Source organism: Gopherus flavomarginatus, chromosome 3 (genome assembly GCF_025201925.1).
Source record: "Gopherus flavomarginatus isolate rGopFla2 chromosome 3, rGopFla2.mat.asm, whole genome shotgun sequence".
Taxonomy (NCBI): domain Eukaryota; kingdom Metazoa; phylum Chordata; order Testudines; family Testudinidae; genus Gopherus; species Gopherus flavomarginatus.
Genome location: NC_066619.1, coordinates 126822248 through 126841459, shown reverse-complemented (window position 1 = coordinate 126841459; position 19212 = coordinate 126822248). Strand labels below are relative to the sequence as shown.

The 19212-nt window shown below is 45.9% G+C and overlaps 1 protein-coding gene across 2 annotated transcripts in view; it reads left to right on the top strand.

Annotated features, from left to right (window-relative positions):
- The first annotated feature begins 2871 nt into the window (after window positions 1-2871).
- The window catches only part of LOC127046343 (cysteine-rich protein 1-like), a 58634-nt gene continuing 42293 nt past the window's right edge, over window positions 2872-19212 (top strand). Inside the window, exon 1 of one of the 2 annotated variants that reach the window (XM_050943253.1) lies at window positions 2872-3683. In XM_050943253.1, coding sequence (XP_050799210.1) covers window positions 3641-3683 — 43 coding nt within the window. In that variant the 5' untranslated portion in view covers window positions 2872-3640. The remainder of the gene's footprint in view (window positions 3684-19212) is intronic. The other variant, XM_050943254.1, reaches the window with a different exon arrangement.

The window sequence follows — 19212 nt, the reverse complement described above, 5'->3', positions numbered from 1 at the left end:
AGATTTTTTTTTCTGCTATACACTCAGCTCCAGAAATTTGCACTGCTAAGGACTGACTAGTGAGCAAGGCCTTGTTTACACTAGAAAAGGGGTATAGCATATAGCCGTACTGGCAAACCCTTCTAATGTAGGTGCAGCCTATGCTGGCTTTTGCCGTATGATTTATACCAGCTCCCTGAGTGGTACTTTCGGAAATATAAAAATGTTGCAGGCAAACCCACAATCTTAACGGACATTACTACACTGGCAAAAGTTTTTAATGTAGACTTGGCCTTGAGGGACAGCTTAAAGGGACAAAGGAAGCTTGAAATCTAGTCAGTTTAGAGAAATGAGTTTAAAGTAGTTTCAGCTATTGCACCTGCCCCTCTCTGCCTTGCCACATTTTGTGGTTTCCCCGTCATATGTTAATATGTAATGCTTTTCTCTCCTCTGCTGCTGTCTGAAACACTCCCACATGCAGAAAAGAGGAACAAACTGATTGCAAAGGAGAGATGGTGAAACTATCTGTACACAAAATGCTGTCACACGTGCAGTGAGTGATCCAAAATAGAGATTGTTTTGGCTCAGGCTATTCTTTTACCAGTATAACAATCATAGGTGTTACATTGTGCATCAGACTGAAATGTAATTTTTTTTTAAAAAAGTTGGCAATCTCTTAAAAATCACTCTTCTGTAGGGCCGTCAGACAGGATGGGATTCACTGGTGGCCGTAGGGTAAAAGCATTGCTGCAGCTAATGTCTGAACTTTTTACCACTGTCTTCATTTCTTTTCTAACCTGTTATACGAGGCTTTGGGATTGTTTCGCTGCTTGGGTGGGTAATGTTATTTGTGCCAATGCAAAGAGGGTGCAGTATGTTAGAATTCTAATGTGGCATTTACACCAGGGCAATGTTTGTGTAAAATGAGTGTGTGAGGTGCTGCGAAATGGAGACTCCAGCCTTCTGTCTCTAGTTAGCAGTATCAAGAGCTGGGTAAACTTGTAACTGTTGTTATGACACTGAACTTTGTTAGACAATCCCCTGCTTTGAGATATACCAATCTTCTAGAACTGGAAAGGACTTTGAAAGGTCATTGAGTCTAGCCCCCTGCCTTCATTAGCAGGACCAAGTACTGATTTTTGCCCCAGATCCCTAAGTGGCTCCCTCAAGGGCTGAACTCATAACCTTGGGTTTAGCAGGCCAATGCTCAAACCACTGAGCTATCTCTTCCCCCAGTAATGCTGGATGCTCCTGTTTCTCTTTTCTTTCCGGGACTGAGACTTGCCGGGAAGATCTGTCCTTTCCGGGACGGCCCTGCCAACTGGCTGGTATGTGCTGCCTGGGTGAGGTACCGCTCAGAGCGAGCGACATCGGCCATGCAAATGCCGTAGACAGAGGCTCTGTAAGAGTTAAGTTGTGAGCTAACAGTGGTCAGAAGTAGGGTGAGTGCCCACTTCTTTTCACGTTTTCCTGTCTCGCAAACACTGTGAATGCAGTTTGCCACACTGTTTTAAGACACTTCACAGCATCTGAGGTTGAGATGCTGACAGCTGCTTGCTTGGGCGTTAAATTATAGCTGGATAAACCTGAGAACAATTCTTTGGCTTAAATTCCTGTGAATTTCACTTCCTGTGGATTTTGTCTTTTTCAGATACTTCTCTGACACCCCATATCATAGTTTCTGAGGGTCTCACAATCTTTAACATACCCTGTGAAGCAGGGCAGTGCTATTATCCCATTGGATAGAGGGGAAACTGAGGCACAGAGCCACTCTGTGACTTGCCCATGGTCAATCTGTGGCAGAACAGGGAATTGAACCCAAATCCTGGGCTAGTGCCCTAACTGCTGGATCATGTTTCTTATAGTCACAGAGTTTAAGGCTGGAAGAGACCATCTGATCATCTAGTCTGACTCCTGATACATCATAGACCACTAAACCCCACCCAGTTCTCCCTGTATTGAGCCCAGTAACCGGGATCAGACCAATGCAGCACAATCCTCTGGAGACTATACAATTTTACTGCCAGGGCATTCTCTGTTGGAGCCCCGTGAAGCTGGAACACTGTGGCCTGGCTCAGCCCAGATCTGTCAATCCCCCTGCCGCATCACACAAACACATCTCCTTTCAGAGGGCTGTTGGTGGAGAGGTTGTTGAGGGCCACTGGGGAATTCAGCATCTCGTGCGTGCTGCCTGGGTACACTGTCTCGCTGTATGTTGCAGGGCTGCTGTTTCAATTTGGATGGGTAGTGTTTGTTCAGGGTGCATCAGGGGTTCATACAGGCACCAGGTATAATCATCTACATTTCGAGCATCTCTACACTTATCATTTAAAGCAGAAAAAGTCCCTTTTTTTGAGCAAAAATCATGGGACCATCTACATCTGCCAATGACTTTTTGCGGTAGAACTCAGACATTTCAGCACAAAAAGCAGACCACCTCCAGGAGAGCCGTACAGCTCTTACTGGTGACGTTTTTGCAGTGATATGCAAGTGAAGACACTGTCTTTCTGTTTACAGAGCTTTCAGCCTCCGCAGGCTATCCCACAGTACCCAGGTGACCACTCTGGCCAGCAGCTCGGCTGCTCTGAAGCCAGGTAAACAGACGTCTGCCCCACCCCCTGTAAAGCCCTGGGAACTTTGAAACTCCCCTTCCTGTTTTCTTGGCAAGTGCTTACTTATCATCTAGCCTGGTAACAATGCCTGCTCTATGGAGCAAACAATCCCCTGCTTTGAGCAATGCTGAGTTACTGGAGCTCATCAGTATTTGGGGAGAAGAAGCTGAGCAGGGACCCAGGATGCCCCGCGATCAACACCGCCCCTTCCCACAAGATCTGTCATCAAAATGGAGAGAGCTGCACTGTGGGATAGCTGCCCTCCATGCGCTGCTCTCATCCATCGGCGATGGAAGTGCTGCAAATGTAAACATGATCTGACGTCAGCGCTTTTCTTTCACCGGCTCCCTATCACCGCTGAAACTGACAGCGCGAAACCTCTTCGAGAGTCGACATAGCCTAAGTTAGACACTAAACTGGTTTGGGGGGGAAATCTGTGCTTGTGTTTTGAAGCTGCAAAAGGAAGAGATGCCTCCCACTCCAGAGAGACGAACACTGGACTGGAGGGCTGGACTTTCAGCTCTGCCAACGAGGATTTGTCTACATGGCTAAAAACCCATGCAGCAGCGAGTCTCAAAACCCAGGTCAACTGACACAGGTTTGTGGTATGGCACTAAAAACATTCCTGCTCGGGTCAGAGCTCAGGCTCTGAAACGTGGGGGAAAAGATCTGCAAAAGACGCAAAGAAGGCACTTTTGAGATCAAAGAGACTTGTATAAGCAGCATCTGCCCCAGATATCGCGAGTGCTGCCCATGGGGTGAAGTTAAACTGGTTCCAGTGTTTCTCCTCTGGTGATGGAGAAGAAGCATTTCTTAAAGTCTGTGTTTTTGGTCCCAAAAGATAAATTAATTCTTCCCGTAATAAAGCCCCTGAACTCAGCTTCTTACACTACAGGGCTCTCATTTACCTACAACCACAATATCCTGCTTCAAAAGCAGAACACGTCATCAGCTTGCTGTTGGCCATGGTTTTCCTGTTGCTTTAGTGAAAGAAGGCTTTTTATACTAGCTCTGCTCAACGCTGTGTGCAGTGCCGAGGAGCCGTGAAGATGATTTCATATTGTCCCATATGTGGAAAGCCTGTTTACTTTGGTAAGTTTCTTCCATTGGAAGCAAGAGCCCTTTTTCATATGTTTTTTTTAAATGGTAACTGAAGCCAGGCAATTTCTGTTCTACTTCTTTTACATTTGCAGTTAGTGACCCTCCATTCATAATGGCACTTCATCCGCTGGGTATCTAATCAGTTTCAGACAGCCAGTTAAAAGCGGTTTCAGTGCTTCTCATTCCCTCTTCCAGTTTTTGTGCTTTTTATTAAAAAAAATCACATTTTTCTGTTTCTTAAAATATTTTTATTCACCTGTTGTTGTGTGAAAGACCCCCACAAACTGGAGAAGCTGACTCACTCTGACTGTATCGGGGCAGCAGACCTATGAGAAGTGCTGGCAATTGCACAACGTGAATACACTGAACAAAAATAGAGAGAAACACTTTTTCTCTAATCCCTTTCGGGCTTAGATGATACTTTTAATAACTGAAGGAAAAGCATTTTCAGACAGAAATATGATTTTTAACTTGATGGTGTTCTGTAAAGCTCAAAAGCTTGTTTCTTTGACCAACAGAAGTTGGGGTAATAAAACGTATTACCTCACCAAGCAACCTCTTTAATACATTGTCTCTCTATGTATAAATATAATCAGTTCTGAATTATGTGGCTGTCTGGATAGAAAACCTCAAGATCAGATCTCCAAAATTAAACAGGATTAATATGAATTTCCTTCCAAATTTGCTATGAAATATTTTGGCAATGGACAGGAAAAGTTTACTCAACATCTTTCAAAATGTACTATGAAATGTGTTAACTGCTTTTATTAATGAAACCGTAAGACAAGATAAAGCCACAAAATAGCTTTTGGAACCTAGAAGTGATTTACTGTTTCTCAGATCATATTTGCAGTGGTGCAGTAGGCCCGTATGAATTAGGACTGCTGCAGTGTACGAGTTATACATGTGACAGAGAAACAAGGGTGAGTCAATAGTGCAAAAAGGTACACGGAAAAGGTTTGCTCCCTTTTTAAGTTAGCAGTTGTTTCAAAGGATTTATAGGATGAATTATGGTTTATTTTAAAATCACCAGCTATCCTGAGGACCATGCATGGGATGTATTGGGCCGGGGTCGGCAACCTCTGGCAGAGCCACCTAGAGGATTCAGGGGCCTGGGACAAAGCAATTTCGGGGGCCCCTTCTATAAAAAAAATTACAATACTATATTCTCGTGGGGGCCCCTGTGGGGCCTGGCGCAAATTGCCCCACTTGCTCCCCCCCTCATAGGCGGCCCTGGGAAAAATAAACCTTCTGTATCTCGGCACAAATCCAGTTTTGAGAAAACTTCTTTACAAGGTATCACTGGTTCTCAGCATCAGCTAGTGCTAAAAGTCACTAAAGCTCATTAAAAGGGTTGGACAAATATGTGTCGTCAAAACTGTTTCTGGATCGAAAACTAGGGGTTTTTAAAAAGCAGAAAAAAATCACTGACAACGTCTGCTTTCCTTCAAAATTTGTTGTGGGTTTTTTAATTGAAAAGCTGAAATTAGTCTGCCAAAACTTGAATATGGTTTGGGGTTTCAGAAGTGTGTGGCCAAATATCTGCTGCTAGCTGTGTTTGATTGTTTAAAGAAACAATAAAAAAATTCTGCTTAAAAAAAAATCCAAAAATTTTTGAACCACCTCAGCTTGTGACCAAACGCCTGAGCCCATCCAGTCAGAGATTTTTCCAGGTTTCTGATACTCTGATGGCTTTCTTGACTCATATCTGTCTCCATAACTTTGGGTTCATTTAGGTTAGAATATATGAACAGCCATACTGGGTCAAACCAAAGGTCCATCCAGCCCAGTATCCTGTCTACTGACAGTGGCCAATGCCAAGTGCCCCAGAGGGAGTAAACCTAACAGGTAATGATCAAGTGATCTCTCTCCTGCCATCCATCTCCACCCTCTGACAAACAGAGGCTAGGGACACCATTCTGGTTAATAGCCATTAATGGACTTAACCTCCATGCATTTATCTGTTTCCTAGAGACTGGCTCCATGGGGTCCCCCACAAACTGGAGACGGTTACTGTGGGTTTGTCTTTAGGATATCTTATGTACATACTCCACGAACTGAGCATTTGAGCTTGTTCCAAATCTGGGATTAGCCTATGTTGTGAAAACTGAAATGCTCAAAATAGCACATGCATGTGAATGGACATAGGGTGTTAAAATTAAATTACCCCAGGGGTTCTCAAACTGGGGGTGGGGACCCCTCAGGAGGTCATGAGGTTATTACTGGGGGCCGCGAGCTGTCAGCCTCCATCTCAAACCCTGCTTTGCCACCAGCATTTATAATAGTGTTAAATATATAAAAAAGTGTTTTTAATTTATAAGGGGGGGGAGTGTGTCACACTCACAGGTTTGCTATGTGAAAGGGGTCACCAGTACAAAAATTTGAGAACCACTGAACTAATCCCTCTGGAGCCTCAGGAAATGTAGGGGAGGCGGAGGGTCTCCCTTGGTAGAGTTGGGAAGGATATTGCTCTTCTCATGTGATCCCACCCCCAGTGACTAATTTTAAAGGAAGCTGGCCTCCCCTGACATGAATCTCCCTATGGCACTGAATTTAAATATAGACTATAATTTGGCATTTGAGAAGTGAAAGGGATGGTAGCCCTAATGGAAAAGCTAACAGCTGGCTCTTCTGCAAGCCTCAAACTGCTGAATGAGCCTTCCAAACAGCCTGGCCCTGCCCCCCACCAACTTCCTGCCCCCCGACTGCCCGCCCCCCTCAGAATCCCCGACCCATCCTGCTCCTTGCCCCCTCACTGTCCCCCAGAGACCCTTCATTACCACCCCAGGACCCCACCCCTGCTCCCTGTCCCCTGGCTGTCCGAAACCCTATCACCCCCTCGCTGAGTCCTGACAGACCCCTGGAACGCCCAAACTCCAATCCCTCTTTTCCCTGTCCCCTGATCACCCCCTCAACCTCTGCCCCCTCTCTGTCCCCAGGACTCCCTGCCCCTTAGCCAACACCCCCAGCCCCAGCCTCTTACCTCCAACTTCCCCCTCACCCGGAGCCTCAGCCCATCCAGGAGCTTCCCTCGACAGCTGCAGCGTGGCTCCGGCGGGGCCTCTCAGCTCCACTCTGCTCAGAGCCGCATGGAAAGGGGGCAGGTCTGGGAACTCCAGGAGCTCAGCTCCTTCCGCTCAGCCTGGAGCTCGCAGCCCCGCCCCCTGACTACGGGGTTCTGAGCGGGGTGGGGCTCAGGGGCCCTGCCGGAGCCACGTTGCACCTGTCTGGGGCGCTGCTGGATGGGCTGAGGCTCCGGGAAAGGGGAGGGGAGGAAACGGAGCCGGGGAGGGAGCCTCAGCCATGCTCGTGGGGGCCCCTGAGGAGCCCGGGGCCTGGGGCAAATTGTCCCACTTGCCCCCCCTCTGGGCTGCCCTAACCTCTGGCATGAGGCTCGCCAGGGTAAGCACCCTGATGGGATGGGATGGTTTTACCTGCCGCATTGGCAGGTTTGGCCAGTCGCTGGCGAGGGATGTGCCAATGGGAGCGGAGGGGAGCAATGCGGGCGAGGGATGTGCTGGCTACGGCTTCCCGCCACCCCTCCTGGCCTGGAACGGCGAACCACAGCCAGTGGGAGCCACGATTGTCTGAACCTGCCGACGTGGCAGGTAAACAAACTGGCACCCTGGCAAGCCGTGTGCCAGAGGTTGCCAACCCCTGTATTGGGCTATGGGATGGGTTAATCAGAAGCTCAGTACTTGAAGGCTACAAAGGGTAGGGGAGCATATATTGATGGGGTGCTCACAAATCCATGCTTATAAGACATGAGGTAGCACTCGAAAGAGGAGGAGGTTTGAGGAAGATTCATTCAGCTTTTCAGGAAGAGTTTGGAATGTGGAAGAATCCATCTTGTTCCATTTTAGGCTAGTAAAAGCCAGCAGCAGCTTCTTCCATTTGCCCTTTGTCTTCCCCGTTTCCACTTCTGTTTCCTGTGGTTAAAATTACCCAAGATGCCGAGCAAAGCTCTGTATAGCAGGGTGGGTCTCATTAACATTCCAATGGATAGCCAACAGGTCCCATTTGTGATCAAAGGGTAATTCTGCACCATGAGCCACATTTCCCGTGTGCGGGCAGAGGCACAGAAAATGAGTGGATCCAGGTGGTGATGCGGCCCAGAAAGGAGGCTGCTACCTGCGCAACACTGCCTTCCTCCCATTACCTTGTGGAAGCCCCTGGATGCTCCAGGGGTATCTGTTCCCCTGGTTGGGATGGGACTGAGCAACGAATAGAGGAGGCAGAACTAGGGGGCAGGGGAGGGGGAAATCAGCGCTTCCTATAGGAACATCTGCTCTGGTCTACCCCGTGGGAGCACCATAAGCTGTTCATGGTGACCTTACCAGTATTAACTCACGTGCCGTCCCCTCCCACTCTCTGAAATGGCCCCTGAGAGGGGCTGAATGAAGCAGTTGCCTGGGGAACGATGTGCCCATTGGAGAACCAATTGGGTGGCTATGGGGCTGTCAAGGTTTTTTCCCCCACTTTGAACTTTGGAGTACAAATGTGGGGACCTGCATGAACACTTCTAAGCTTAATTACTAGCTTAGATCTGGTAACACTGCCACCACCCAGAAATTTCAGTGTCTGGGGCACTACCTGTCCCCTCAAAACTGTCCCCTCCCTGGGTTGCCTTGAGGGACTTCACCAATTCCCTGAGGAACACAGATCCAAACCCCTTGGATCTTAAAACAAGGAGAAATTAATCATTCCCCCTCCTTTCCCCACCACCAATTCCTGGGGAGTCCAGACCCAATCTCCTTGGATATTAAAACAAGGAAAAATCAATCAGGTTCTTAAAAAGAAAGCTTTTAATTAAAGAAAGAAAAGTAAAAAATTATCTCTGTAAAATCAGGATGGAGAATATTTTACAGGGTAATCAGATTCATATAGCCCGGAGGAAACCCCCTCTAGCCTTAGGTTCAAAGTTACAGCAAACAGAGGTAAAATTCTTCCAGCAAAAAGAAACATTTACAAGTTGAGAAAACAAACATAAGACTAACACGCCTTGCCTGGCTGATTACTTTCAAGTCTGAAACACGAGAGACTGATTTAGAAAGATTTGGAGAGCCTGGATGTACGTCTGGTCCCTCTTAGTCCCAAGAGCGAACAACAACAAACAAAAAGCACAAACAAAAACTTCCCTCTACCAAGATTTGAAAGTATCTTGTCCCCCTATTGGTCCTCTGGTCAGGTGTCAGCCAGGTTTACTGAGCTTCTTAACCCTTTACAGATAAAAGAGACATTAACCCTTAACTATCTGTTTATGACAGGGCCTGAGATTTAGGAGGCAGAACAGATGCAAATGGTCTCCATTCAGATAGCACTGACCTCGGGTACTCTGTGGCTTCCCTGTGTCAAGTCTCCTGTCAGTTCTGCAGCGACTGGCTGAGCGACAAATCCCATTTTCCCCATTATTAAATAATAAAAGCAGAGACTCCATGAACGGACACTCAAAATTTCCTGTGCTTTATAGTGGGGAAATCCAGGAATGGGACAATCTGGCCCATTGCTCTCATTGCATCGTGTCTTCATAGAGACATATAATGAAAAGTTTGCCTGGAAAATGCACTTTCCTGAGGTTTCTATTAACCATGAAGAGTGCATGTGTGCACATATTTCAGGGGGAAAAAAATCTTACAAGAATATTGTAAAACATATTAAAAGACACTATTCGAAACCAGGGAAATTCAGGGTTAAGGTTAAATTAAAGAGAAAACAAACATTTTAAAACATGGGTATGCACAATTCAGGCACCAAACAACCTTAACTCTGTCCCTGCCAGAAGTAAATTTGAGTGTGATTTTGAGGAATTGAATGTGTAACTGTGGGCAGTTGTGTAGTGGAAATAAGAGGGAGTTTACTGTGGAGGTGAGTGCATTTGGGTATTAAGTTTGGGCGGCAAGACGCGTGGTGAGAGGTTGCAGGAGAGGTGAATGCCATAACTAGTGATTTCCTTGATTTTTAGTACTCCTATTAATAGGAAATGACCTTGAGCTAATTGATTCTAATTGAAGGAAGTTTATTATGGGGGATATATATCTTCGAAACATTATGCAAAATTTATACAAGCCCTCTTAGGCAATGGAACACTTTCATTGTAGCAAATTAATTCCTCTGTTACTTGCTTAAGAATGTGTCATTCACTGCATTATTGGAAATATTGTGGCTTGCTACATAGAGCAGGTTTTATTTCAACAGCTTCATTATTTTCCTTTTTTAAAAAATGTTTTGATGGATTATTTAAAACATCACGGTTTGGTGCACAGGAACTGCATGATTTTATAGATGCTCTTCTTTGTTAGCAGCTAATGTATCTGCTTAAGTGGTTACAATAGTGCGTGCTTCATTATAACCTTACCTACCAGCATGGTTCAGCCTCTGTATTGACTGTAATCCCTGCGTTTCATGGGTTTATAATTCAATCATTTAAAATCACATCCAGGTTAATAAACTTTATTAAGAGATTGTTTGTCTAGATGCTTTTTTGGGTAGAAATATGATGCAAATTGGACAAATTATGAAGTTTTAAAGAAATGATTTGCATTAGATTTTTGCGAGGCACATAACTTTCAGCCAAAAAAAAAGGGTTAATTTAAGAATAAAAATTTGGTACCGTTCTGTTTGTGAATTGATATCATTTGATATTTTGAAATGGCTGTTTGAAATATTTATTTTTAAAACACCAGAGATCATACTGCATTTCTATTATGCATTTTTATTTTTAGTAATAATTAGTAATAATAATTGTGTGTCTGCACACACAAATTGCATCAGTTTAACTTAAAAGCAGTTAATAAATGATTTATTTAAATCAGTATTCCCCAATTTTTTTACCTCCCCCAGAGCTGAGGCCAGGAGTGGGGCTGCAGCTCCAAGAAGGGGAGATGTGGACACGGGTCAGGGGGACTGGGGTCACAGCTGGCGGCAGGGTTGGAACCAGGAGTGGAGCCTCAGCTGGGGGACAAGGCCAGCAGTTGGGCCCCTGGGCGTAGGGCTGGCAGCTGGGGCTAGGAACGGAGCTGGGTTGCACTCCCGCCCTGTCTCCCGTGGGAGCTTGCCTGGGCCCCAGCCGTGCCCTCCCCAGTTTGGGGACTGCTGATTTAAGTGGATGAAAACCCATGTATGGACACAGATCAATTTAAAGCTAGTTATAGCAGTTTAGCTTGCACCTGTACATTTACCAACACAAGCACAACCAATGTTTCCTGGTTTAAAATTGATTTAGGTGCGTCCACACAGCCTTTTTCATCAGTTATCTAAATCAGTTTAAACATCGTGGGTGAAATCCTGGCCCCATGAAGTCAAACACCCAGTGATTTCAGTGGGGCCAGGATTTCACCCCACATCTTTAGTTAACCAGGTACAACTTTCTTTGCAGACCGGCCCTAAGGCTTAGTATCATATACTGCTGCAGAGATAAACGGGTCTATTTTAGCATGAATACAATGTTCAGATCCACAGAGACTGGCATTTTCCATGTGCAGTGATCTGTTGGAGCAGATTATAAAGCCCGGTCTTCACTGGGGGTGGGGGGTCGATCTAAGATACGCAACTTCAGCTATGAGAATAGTGTAGCTGAAGTCGAAGCATCTTATTTTGACTTACCTCCTGTCCTCACGGCACAGGATCGATGGCCATGGCTCCCCCATCAACTCCGCTTCCACCTCTTGCCCTGGTGGAGTTCTGGAGTTGACGGGGAGTGCATTCGGGGATCAATTTATCGCGTCTAGACGCAGGGCCGTAGCAACAAAGAACGTGGCCCACTCCGAACATATGTCCGGGGCCCCTTACAATGCAGAAACTGGAATGTGGTATTTATTTTATACAATATACAGGGTTCATGTTATGTATACATAGGCCTACAGTGTACATGTATTCCGTATTTACACAAAGTGCTTCTTTCGAGCCTTGTTCTCCGCAAATTGGTTAATCAACGCATCATAGTCCAGAGATCTGACAATCTTGTTTTCGATTGAGATAACTGCAAGCGCAGAAAGCCTGTCATCTGTCATGGTTGAGCGCAGGATATTCTTGATCAGTTTCATTCTGCTGAAGCTCCTTTCAGCACCAGCGACAGTAACTGGTGTGGTCAGAAGAATTCTGATGCAAATGCAAAGATTCAGATATATCTCCTGAAGGCTGTTCTTGTATATGTACGTTAAAAAATTGTTTGCCCGTGACAAGTCCTCTCTCTTTCTCGATGACATAAATAAAATGATTCAATTCCATTATGAGTTTGTTGGTTTTGTCAGTAAAACCGACATGGATTGTGCAATAGCGTCAATAAATGTCACTTACCTAGTTATACCTTACTTTTTTTGCCACTTTTAGGGGCCCCCTTCCTTGAGGGGCCCCCTCCGGTTGGAGGGTACAGAGGGCACTCGCTACACCTCTGTCTAGACGAGACACGATATATTGATCCCTGATAGATCAATCGCTACCTACCGATCCAGTGGGTAGTGTGGACGTGCCCTTAGTGATCGAAGCTCTTGTTTACTGTCCCTCTTTACACTGGGGACAGAGACCACAGACAACAGATGCCGATATGCCAGAAAGCATGAAAACTGCTTTTTTCCAGTAATTTCCATTTCCAGAGCCCATCCTGCTCCACTGAAACTAAACAAGTTCAGACTGGAAATAAGATGTACATTTTAACAGTGAGAGCAATTAACCATCGGAACAACTTACCAAGGATCGTGGTGGACTCTCCATCCCTGAACATTTTTAATGCGAGATTGGCTCTCGCTCTAAAAGACTTGCGCTAAGAATGATTTTCGCCTGTGTTACACAGGAGGCCAGACTAGATGATCACAATAGTCCCTTCTGGCCTTGGAATCTATGAAATCAAGGTTAATTTTGTCCTTATTTTCAATATTGGCGCAGAAGTGGTCTCTATTTTTGTTCTCAGGGATGAGTCCAATCTCACTAGAGCTGGTCAAAGCTTTTCTTGTTGAAACATATTTTGTTTTGTTTTTTTTATGGAAAGTATTTGCTCAATAAAAGAGGAATTTTCATGATTTTTTTTAAAATTGTTGAAATTTTCAGTGAAAACCCCAAAACAAATCATTTTTGGTTTTGGTGTTTTTGATGAAAACTTGAAATATTTTGAAGAAAACTTTCAAGCAAAATGAAAAAAAATCATTTAAATCAAAATTGTTCGGGGGGAGGGGAAATCACTTTTTGACCATCTGTAGCTATCTACCAAGTTTTACTATGGCAAATGCATTGTCTTGAGTGGAGTTACTCCTGATTTCCAGCGTTGGAAGGGCAAAGACAGTTCAGCTGAAGGGTTTGTCTTCCCTGGAGAGTTAACTCTGCTGATTGCCACACAGGTCTAAATACCTGGGTAAGCCTAACGTGGACATGAGCAGCCACATTGCAAAGTCGCTGTGTTCTCACTGGTGCTCCACACAGTCGTGTGGGTCACCAGGACTTCTGGGGCCACTTCCCATGGTTCTGTGTGCTGCGGTAGCCTGAACTGCCCCACAATTCTTTCCCAGAGAATTGTGGGAGAACGTGTCTGTCCTTCCGGGCCCGTCAAGGAGTTGTGGGAAGGCACTGGAAAATTAGCAGTGCTTGATTAATTTAGCCCACATCTCACTGCAAAGTGGGTGGGTTACCAACCCGAGTGAAAGCCTCAGCCGAGCATTAGCTATTAGCATTAGCTCCAGCTGAGCCAACTAGTTCAAGCTGAAAGTGCTGCCAGATTCAGTTTGTGTGATGACAACAGGGATTAGGGGCAATGCCTGTTTAGGAGCCTGAAGACAAACCATAAATTAGGCCTGCAGGAATGGGACCAATGCTGGGGTGAACACTGGGGATGAAATCCTGGTTCCAGTGAAATCATTTGGACCCTTGACCCTTGGATGCTGATTCAACTTGACTGTCAACCCTTTGGGGTGTGGGGGCTCATCTGAACACCTCCCCTGCTGCAGAGCTGTGCGTCAGCAGTGTGGGGGCTTCCCATGTTACAGGACTCCTGAATTAAACAGCAGAATGTGTTAGCCTCCACGTGCTTTAGAACGCTGCTCAAGAGAGGTTTGCCATTGCCCTCTGGCCAACTGCTCATTTGGCTTCTGTATTTACTGGGCCTCTGATCTACATTTCCAATGCAAACCAGGTTAGTTTGTCAGGCGTCATGACTCAAAAGGCTTCTGTGGTCTGTGCAAAGCTCCTCCTGTAAAGAAGAAACAGGACTTGCCTACAGTGACTATAGGAGGGTTTCTTTCTTCAGGCTGCCGGCCTACGGAGACACCCTGCGGTTCCCACTGGCTCTCTAGCTCGCAGATTGAGCAAAACACTTCAGCACGTGCTTAACTGCAAGTCCATGACTAGACCCATTGATAGTTACTGGGACTGCTCACATGCTTAGAGTCAGGCACGTGCTTAAGTACTTTCCTGAATAGGGGCCTACATGAACAGTCCCTGTGCTCCCTAGTCCTGGCCTGGGCCGAGGAGACTGTTCATTAAGCTCCAATTTGATGTCTTCTCCATGACACGAGGGGACCTGTTCTACGTGACCTTCATTTGGATTTCAGATGCTCCCAGCATGGTTAGAGGACAGACGTTATCGGCATTACCAATGCACGGTGAGAGGACACACACGACTAACATCACTGACGTAAACAGCCCTGCCAGGCACAGCAACTCGGTGAAGGACAGGCACATGCCAAGGGATCACAGGACAGATAATGTTTGTAGCCACTATGAAAATATAGCTGACCTGCTCCTGTCACTTGCACTGATTTTAACAGGTATTTTACTATTGATATCCGTGGTGGCAAGATTTGGGCCCTATATGATCCAAGTAGGGGGAATGTTTGCATCACCAGAACCGTATCTAGGTCACGTTACCCTGATAAGGGAGGAAGTAACTCAGGGTCACCAGGAGCTTTGCTAATGTGCAACTCTGAATAGATTCTTTCATTACATGACCTTTTTAAGTGGCATCCTCCCTGACTGTTCTTTTGTCTTCTTCCTGAGCAATTATTTATGTAACATCCCTTCACAGAGGATATCTCCACTGCCAGGTCTGAGCATCAGGAGGTGGCAGGATGGGATTGTAGCCGTACGTGAGCAAGGTGAAACGGATTTGTACTAAGTTCACTCTGCATTTGCATCAGGGTTATTACACTCTTTAGCAAGCCACCACCACAAAGGCTGATGAAATCTGAGATGCTGGGTGGGGGAAAAAAAAGAAGCGAAGTGCTAGCAAAGAGAAGCCTTTCTGCCACAGGCAGGAAATACCAGTCCTAGCTTGGTCAAAGTGCTTGACAAGACAGAGCAGTTCACTCAAAAACCAGCACACAGAAGATCCACAGAGCAACCCACACCTGCAAGTATGGGGCATGGCTTGAGATAACATTTAGATTTCTGCAATGGAAAACTGGCTATAATTGCTTTCCATAGGCCATGCCCTGCAGTTTTTGCCAGCATCTCTGGAGCCACCGCTGCTGTTGGCTCCCACTGAAAGGTGCTAATAGGTACCAGCCGGGGACTGATCGAAAGAAACTCAGCCCTTGTGAAAACCAGTGGGTGCCAAGCACTCTTTTAGGTCCGACAGAATAAGCAATCCAACCTCCTTCTGTAGTCAAAACAGCTGCCAATAATGGGGGGTCTGCCATAGGCAAAGGCTGCATCAGAGCTGGGCCTGAGGGCTGGTGCTGTGCATGTGGACCGAGCAGCTAAGGCAGGCGGCATGTTGTGTGCGCAGGAGGCAGACAGCCAAGTGAAGGAGTGGTGAGCATGACCCTGAGAGGACGCAGAAGTGCAGGACTTCTTGGGCATAGAACTCACTGGAAGAGCAGTTATGGGGATTTTTGAGCAAGGAAACTGCCTGCTGCTGTTTGTTTCTGTTGTGCTTAGGGGAAAGATGGACTGTGTGCACATGTTTTGCAAACAAACAAGATGACATCAAGAATACATCTGACTAGTTTCGCTGATTTCTCCTCCTCACAGACCCTCTTTCCCCCACCCCCCCCACAACACCGGGGCTTTGGCTAACTGGCTTTAATAAAGGACTAAGGAAGAGCTGAGCATATGATTCCAGATGTGGTGAATTTAGTGTCCCACAGGCCAATCAGCTTGAAGGACTGGCTGACTCATGAAGAGTTTGGGCACGTGGCTAGGACATTAGGGGTCAGATCCTCCTAGTGTAGTGGCAGGTCTGGACTGCTCTGTCACAGCAAGATCTCCCACCTACAGGGATCCTTAGATGACAAAGCACTGCCAGATACTCCTACATCGATCTCCCCTTATCTTCCTAGAGCTGGAGCTTGGGGGCATGGGCAAGTGGGGTTCTTGTGGGAATCATCGGAATCCCCTTTCACATAGACACAGTTTTGTACTTACAGGGGGGAGGGTGATCAGCTTACACTTTCCTCACTAGCAGCTGTTATTTCTCCTGCCGAGCTGTTGAATGGATGAACTCCAATTTTTTAGCGAATTCTACTGCCTCACAACCTGTCCTGCATATCAATTCTCTGACTTCAATTTGCAAGTCCCTGTCCAGCTGCGCTTCAGTAAATTGGCCCGTTTCTAATATAGCATGTGAGTCCTCACCGGCATCTGGATATGCCAGCTACACTGATCTCCTCACATCCTCTGCCAGACCAGGTGTGTGGGGGTAGGATCTCTTCCTTTTCTCTTCTGCTAGCTTTTAGTTGAGTCCTGGCCAACTCAGCTGGACCACTGGTTCCTAACTGCACACCAAGAGCTTGGACCTAGAAGAGGTTTAAAAAGAATGAAACTCCCCCACCCCTAAAGTTTATCTAAGTTGTCCATGGAAACTTTGTGTGTGTGTGTAAATTCAAATGCCAAAATATGTCAAACAAAACTGGGGTCTGTCTTTCTCATGTTGTTTTTCATGAAAATTTTCAAGAGGTCTTGGGTTCGTTCTGATAAAGAATGCAAACAAATTTCAGAACCTCATAATGGTTTGCAAAATGGAATTCTTGTTTTCCAGCCAGCCCCACTCAGTTTAAGGGCAGAAATCAGTGATGCATTCAGTGCATTTACTTAGTATAATTTGTTGAAATGTACACAACTCCTGTTTCCTTTGGACCAAGGGGATCCCATGCTGCACTCAGGCAATTCCCTTCTGCAGAAACCTCAGCTAAAGTGCAATGGTACAAATCCTCCTGTAAGTGGTGTTGGTAGCTCAGTGGGTGGCAGTTTTCTGTCAGAGTCACTACTGAACCAATGCTTGAGAAGGAGGTGTTATATAACTGATTATTATTATTAAGAGCCAGATAACGTGACCAATAGCCAAGCCTTGTCTCATGCTAGTACTGACTGTTACCTTATCGACCTTATAAATAAGGAACATCATCTCGCTGGTACCTTAGTGTCTGAAGAACTAGGCAGCGTAGAAGAAGAAAAGCTCTGTGTGGCTCGAAAGCTTGTCTCGTTTACCTGCAGAAGTTGGCCCAATAAAAGATATCACCCCACCCCCACCATGTCTCTCTAAGTAACTGTCGTCGCTGGTGGTGAATTGACTGAGAACCAACATTATACGGTGCCGCATGCTTAGGTTTCATTTTTCCATTATGTGGCATTTAAGAAGCTTCTGGATTCCCTGACGTTATCTAATCAAACTCAGGGGGACGATACATTTGCAGTTCAAACTTAAGCTGACTTTGAAGTCCATGGAGCTCTGCCAATTTACAGCAGTAAAGGAGGCGGCATTTCACTTTAGTTTGCAAAACACCCACGGATGGTAGAGCTGAAGTGGAAACTGAGTCACAGCCGTGACAGGGAGAGGCAGAGACGCCGTTGTAAAGAACACGCAGCCCTGCCCTGTTGCTTCTGACTGATCCACAGGGATATTATGTGTGTAATGAGGAGCTTAAAGAAGAATCATGGAAAGTATGATGGAAGGAGTGCAGACATTGTAGATGTGCTGAAACATTCCTTCTTCCCACGCTCAGGTTTCTTAGCTGAGTTCACAGGGTATTTGAGGCGATAAGTCATTTTTACAAACACCACCTGATGTATGTTTTTACTAAAGAGAAGCCAAAGCCAGCAGCTTTTACCTGATCCTGTGCTCGGAACTATGGTAGTTTGGATAAAGTGGATCCTGGATTGGAATCATCCCTGGCTTTGCAAAAACCATCATCTGACTGTTGAGGTTCTCGTCTGTATTCTCAGCCCATTCCACATCCGGACATAGAAAGTCTGACAATAGCACAAGCACTAGGTAGGTGTGTATAACAGTGGCACAGACCCCAAACATGCCTCTGTACCAGCTGCTATAACTAAGAAGGTTTAAGTGTGCCAGCCCCCCTACAGAAACTAGAAAAGACACAGTCCCTGCCCCGAAGAGCTTACAATATATGGACAGGCTGCTGCAAGCACTTTAGCTACATTATTTAATAGCCATGTTAAAGCAATGGCTAGACACACCAGCGGGGTTTTGCGGATTTCCATAGTGCTAGGTTCTGCACATCCATGTAATAAGCCATGGTCAATGCCTCGATCAATGTTGACTAAGATAAACAGCACTGCTACCCATCATATTGCGCTAGTGTAAGTCATGTCCAGGGGTTTGCAGTGGTGCAGCTCCACCTCTGGCAAATCCCAGAGTAACCACGGTCAGACAAAGAGTGGGAGAAAAGGAAGGACTATTATTTCATGTTATAGATGGGATAGCCCAGAGATGAAATGACTTGTCCGAGAGCACCAGTTCTGCACACACTATCCAGGTGAGGCCGCACCATTGATTAATATAAAGGCATTAGTACATTGCCAAATAATTCTCAGTCCTGTTCTTTACACATGCTAACATCTTGTTTGTCTCTTTGACCATTGACCAGAGCTGTCTATAAAGATGCCCAGGTCCCTTTCCTGAGTAGATATAGTTAATTTAGAACCTTGTGTGGTGTGTGAGTAGTTTAATTGTTTCCTTCCAGTGCACGCTACTTTGCATTTATGAGCACTGAACTTCACCTGCCATTGTGCTGCCCATTCTCCTAGCCTGACTGAGTCCCTCTGAAGTTCCTCACAGCCTTCTCAGGACTTGACTAACCCAAATAACTAAATTTTGCAGATGTGTAAATGGCAACGCATAGGCAGCTGGTTTCCCTTTTCCCCTGTGATGTGGGGTGGTGCAAACGTACAGCAAGGAAACCCTCTGCTTAGCTAATCCTGGGCAATGATCCCCCATTGACAGCAATGGGAGTCACAACTCACACCAGTAAGACAAAGTGGGTGAGGTGATCTTCTGTGGGACAGAAGTTGGTCCAATAAAAGATATTGGCTCCTTCACCTTGTCTCTCTAGCATCCTGGGACTAACATGGCTACAATCACATGGCATACAACCACGTCAGTAAGGCAGAGAAACTGCTAACCCTAATACCTTGTACATTACACTAAATTAAGTGTCAATTTGTCTCATCAACCAGCTGGCATCAAGTAGCTCGCCACAAATTCAGATACAGCCGATTCTCCAAAATAGCAGAGAGAGCACATTGATCAGTGAGGCTCCATGTCTATAATTCATCTCACTGAGGAGGACAGAGGTGG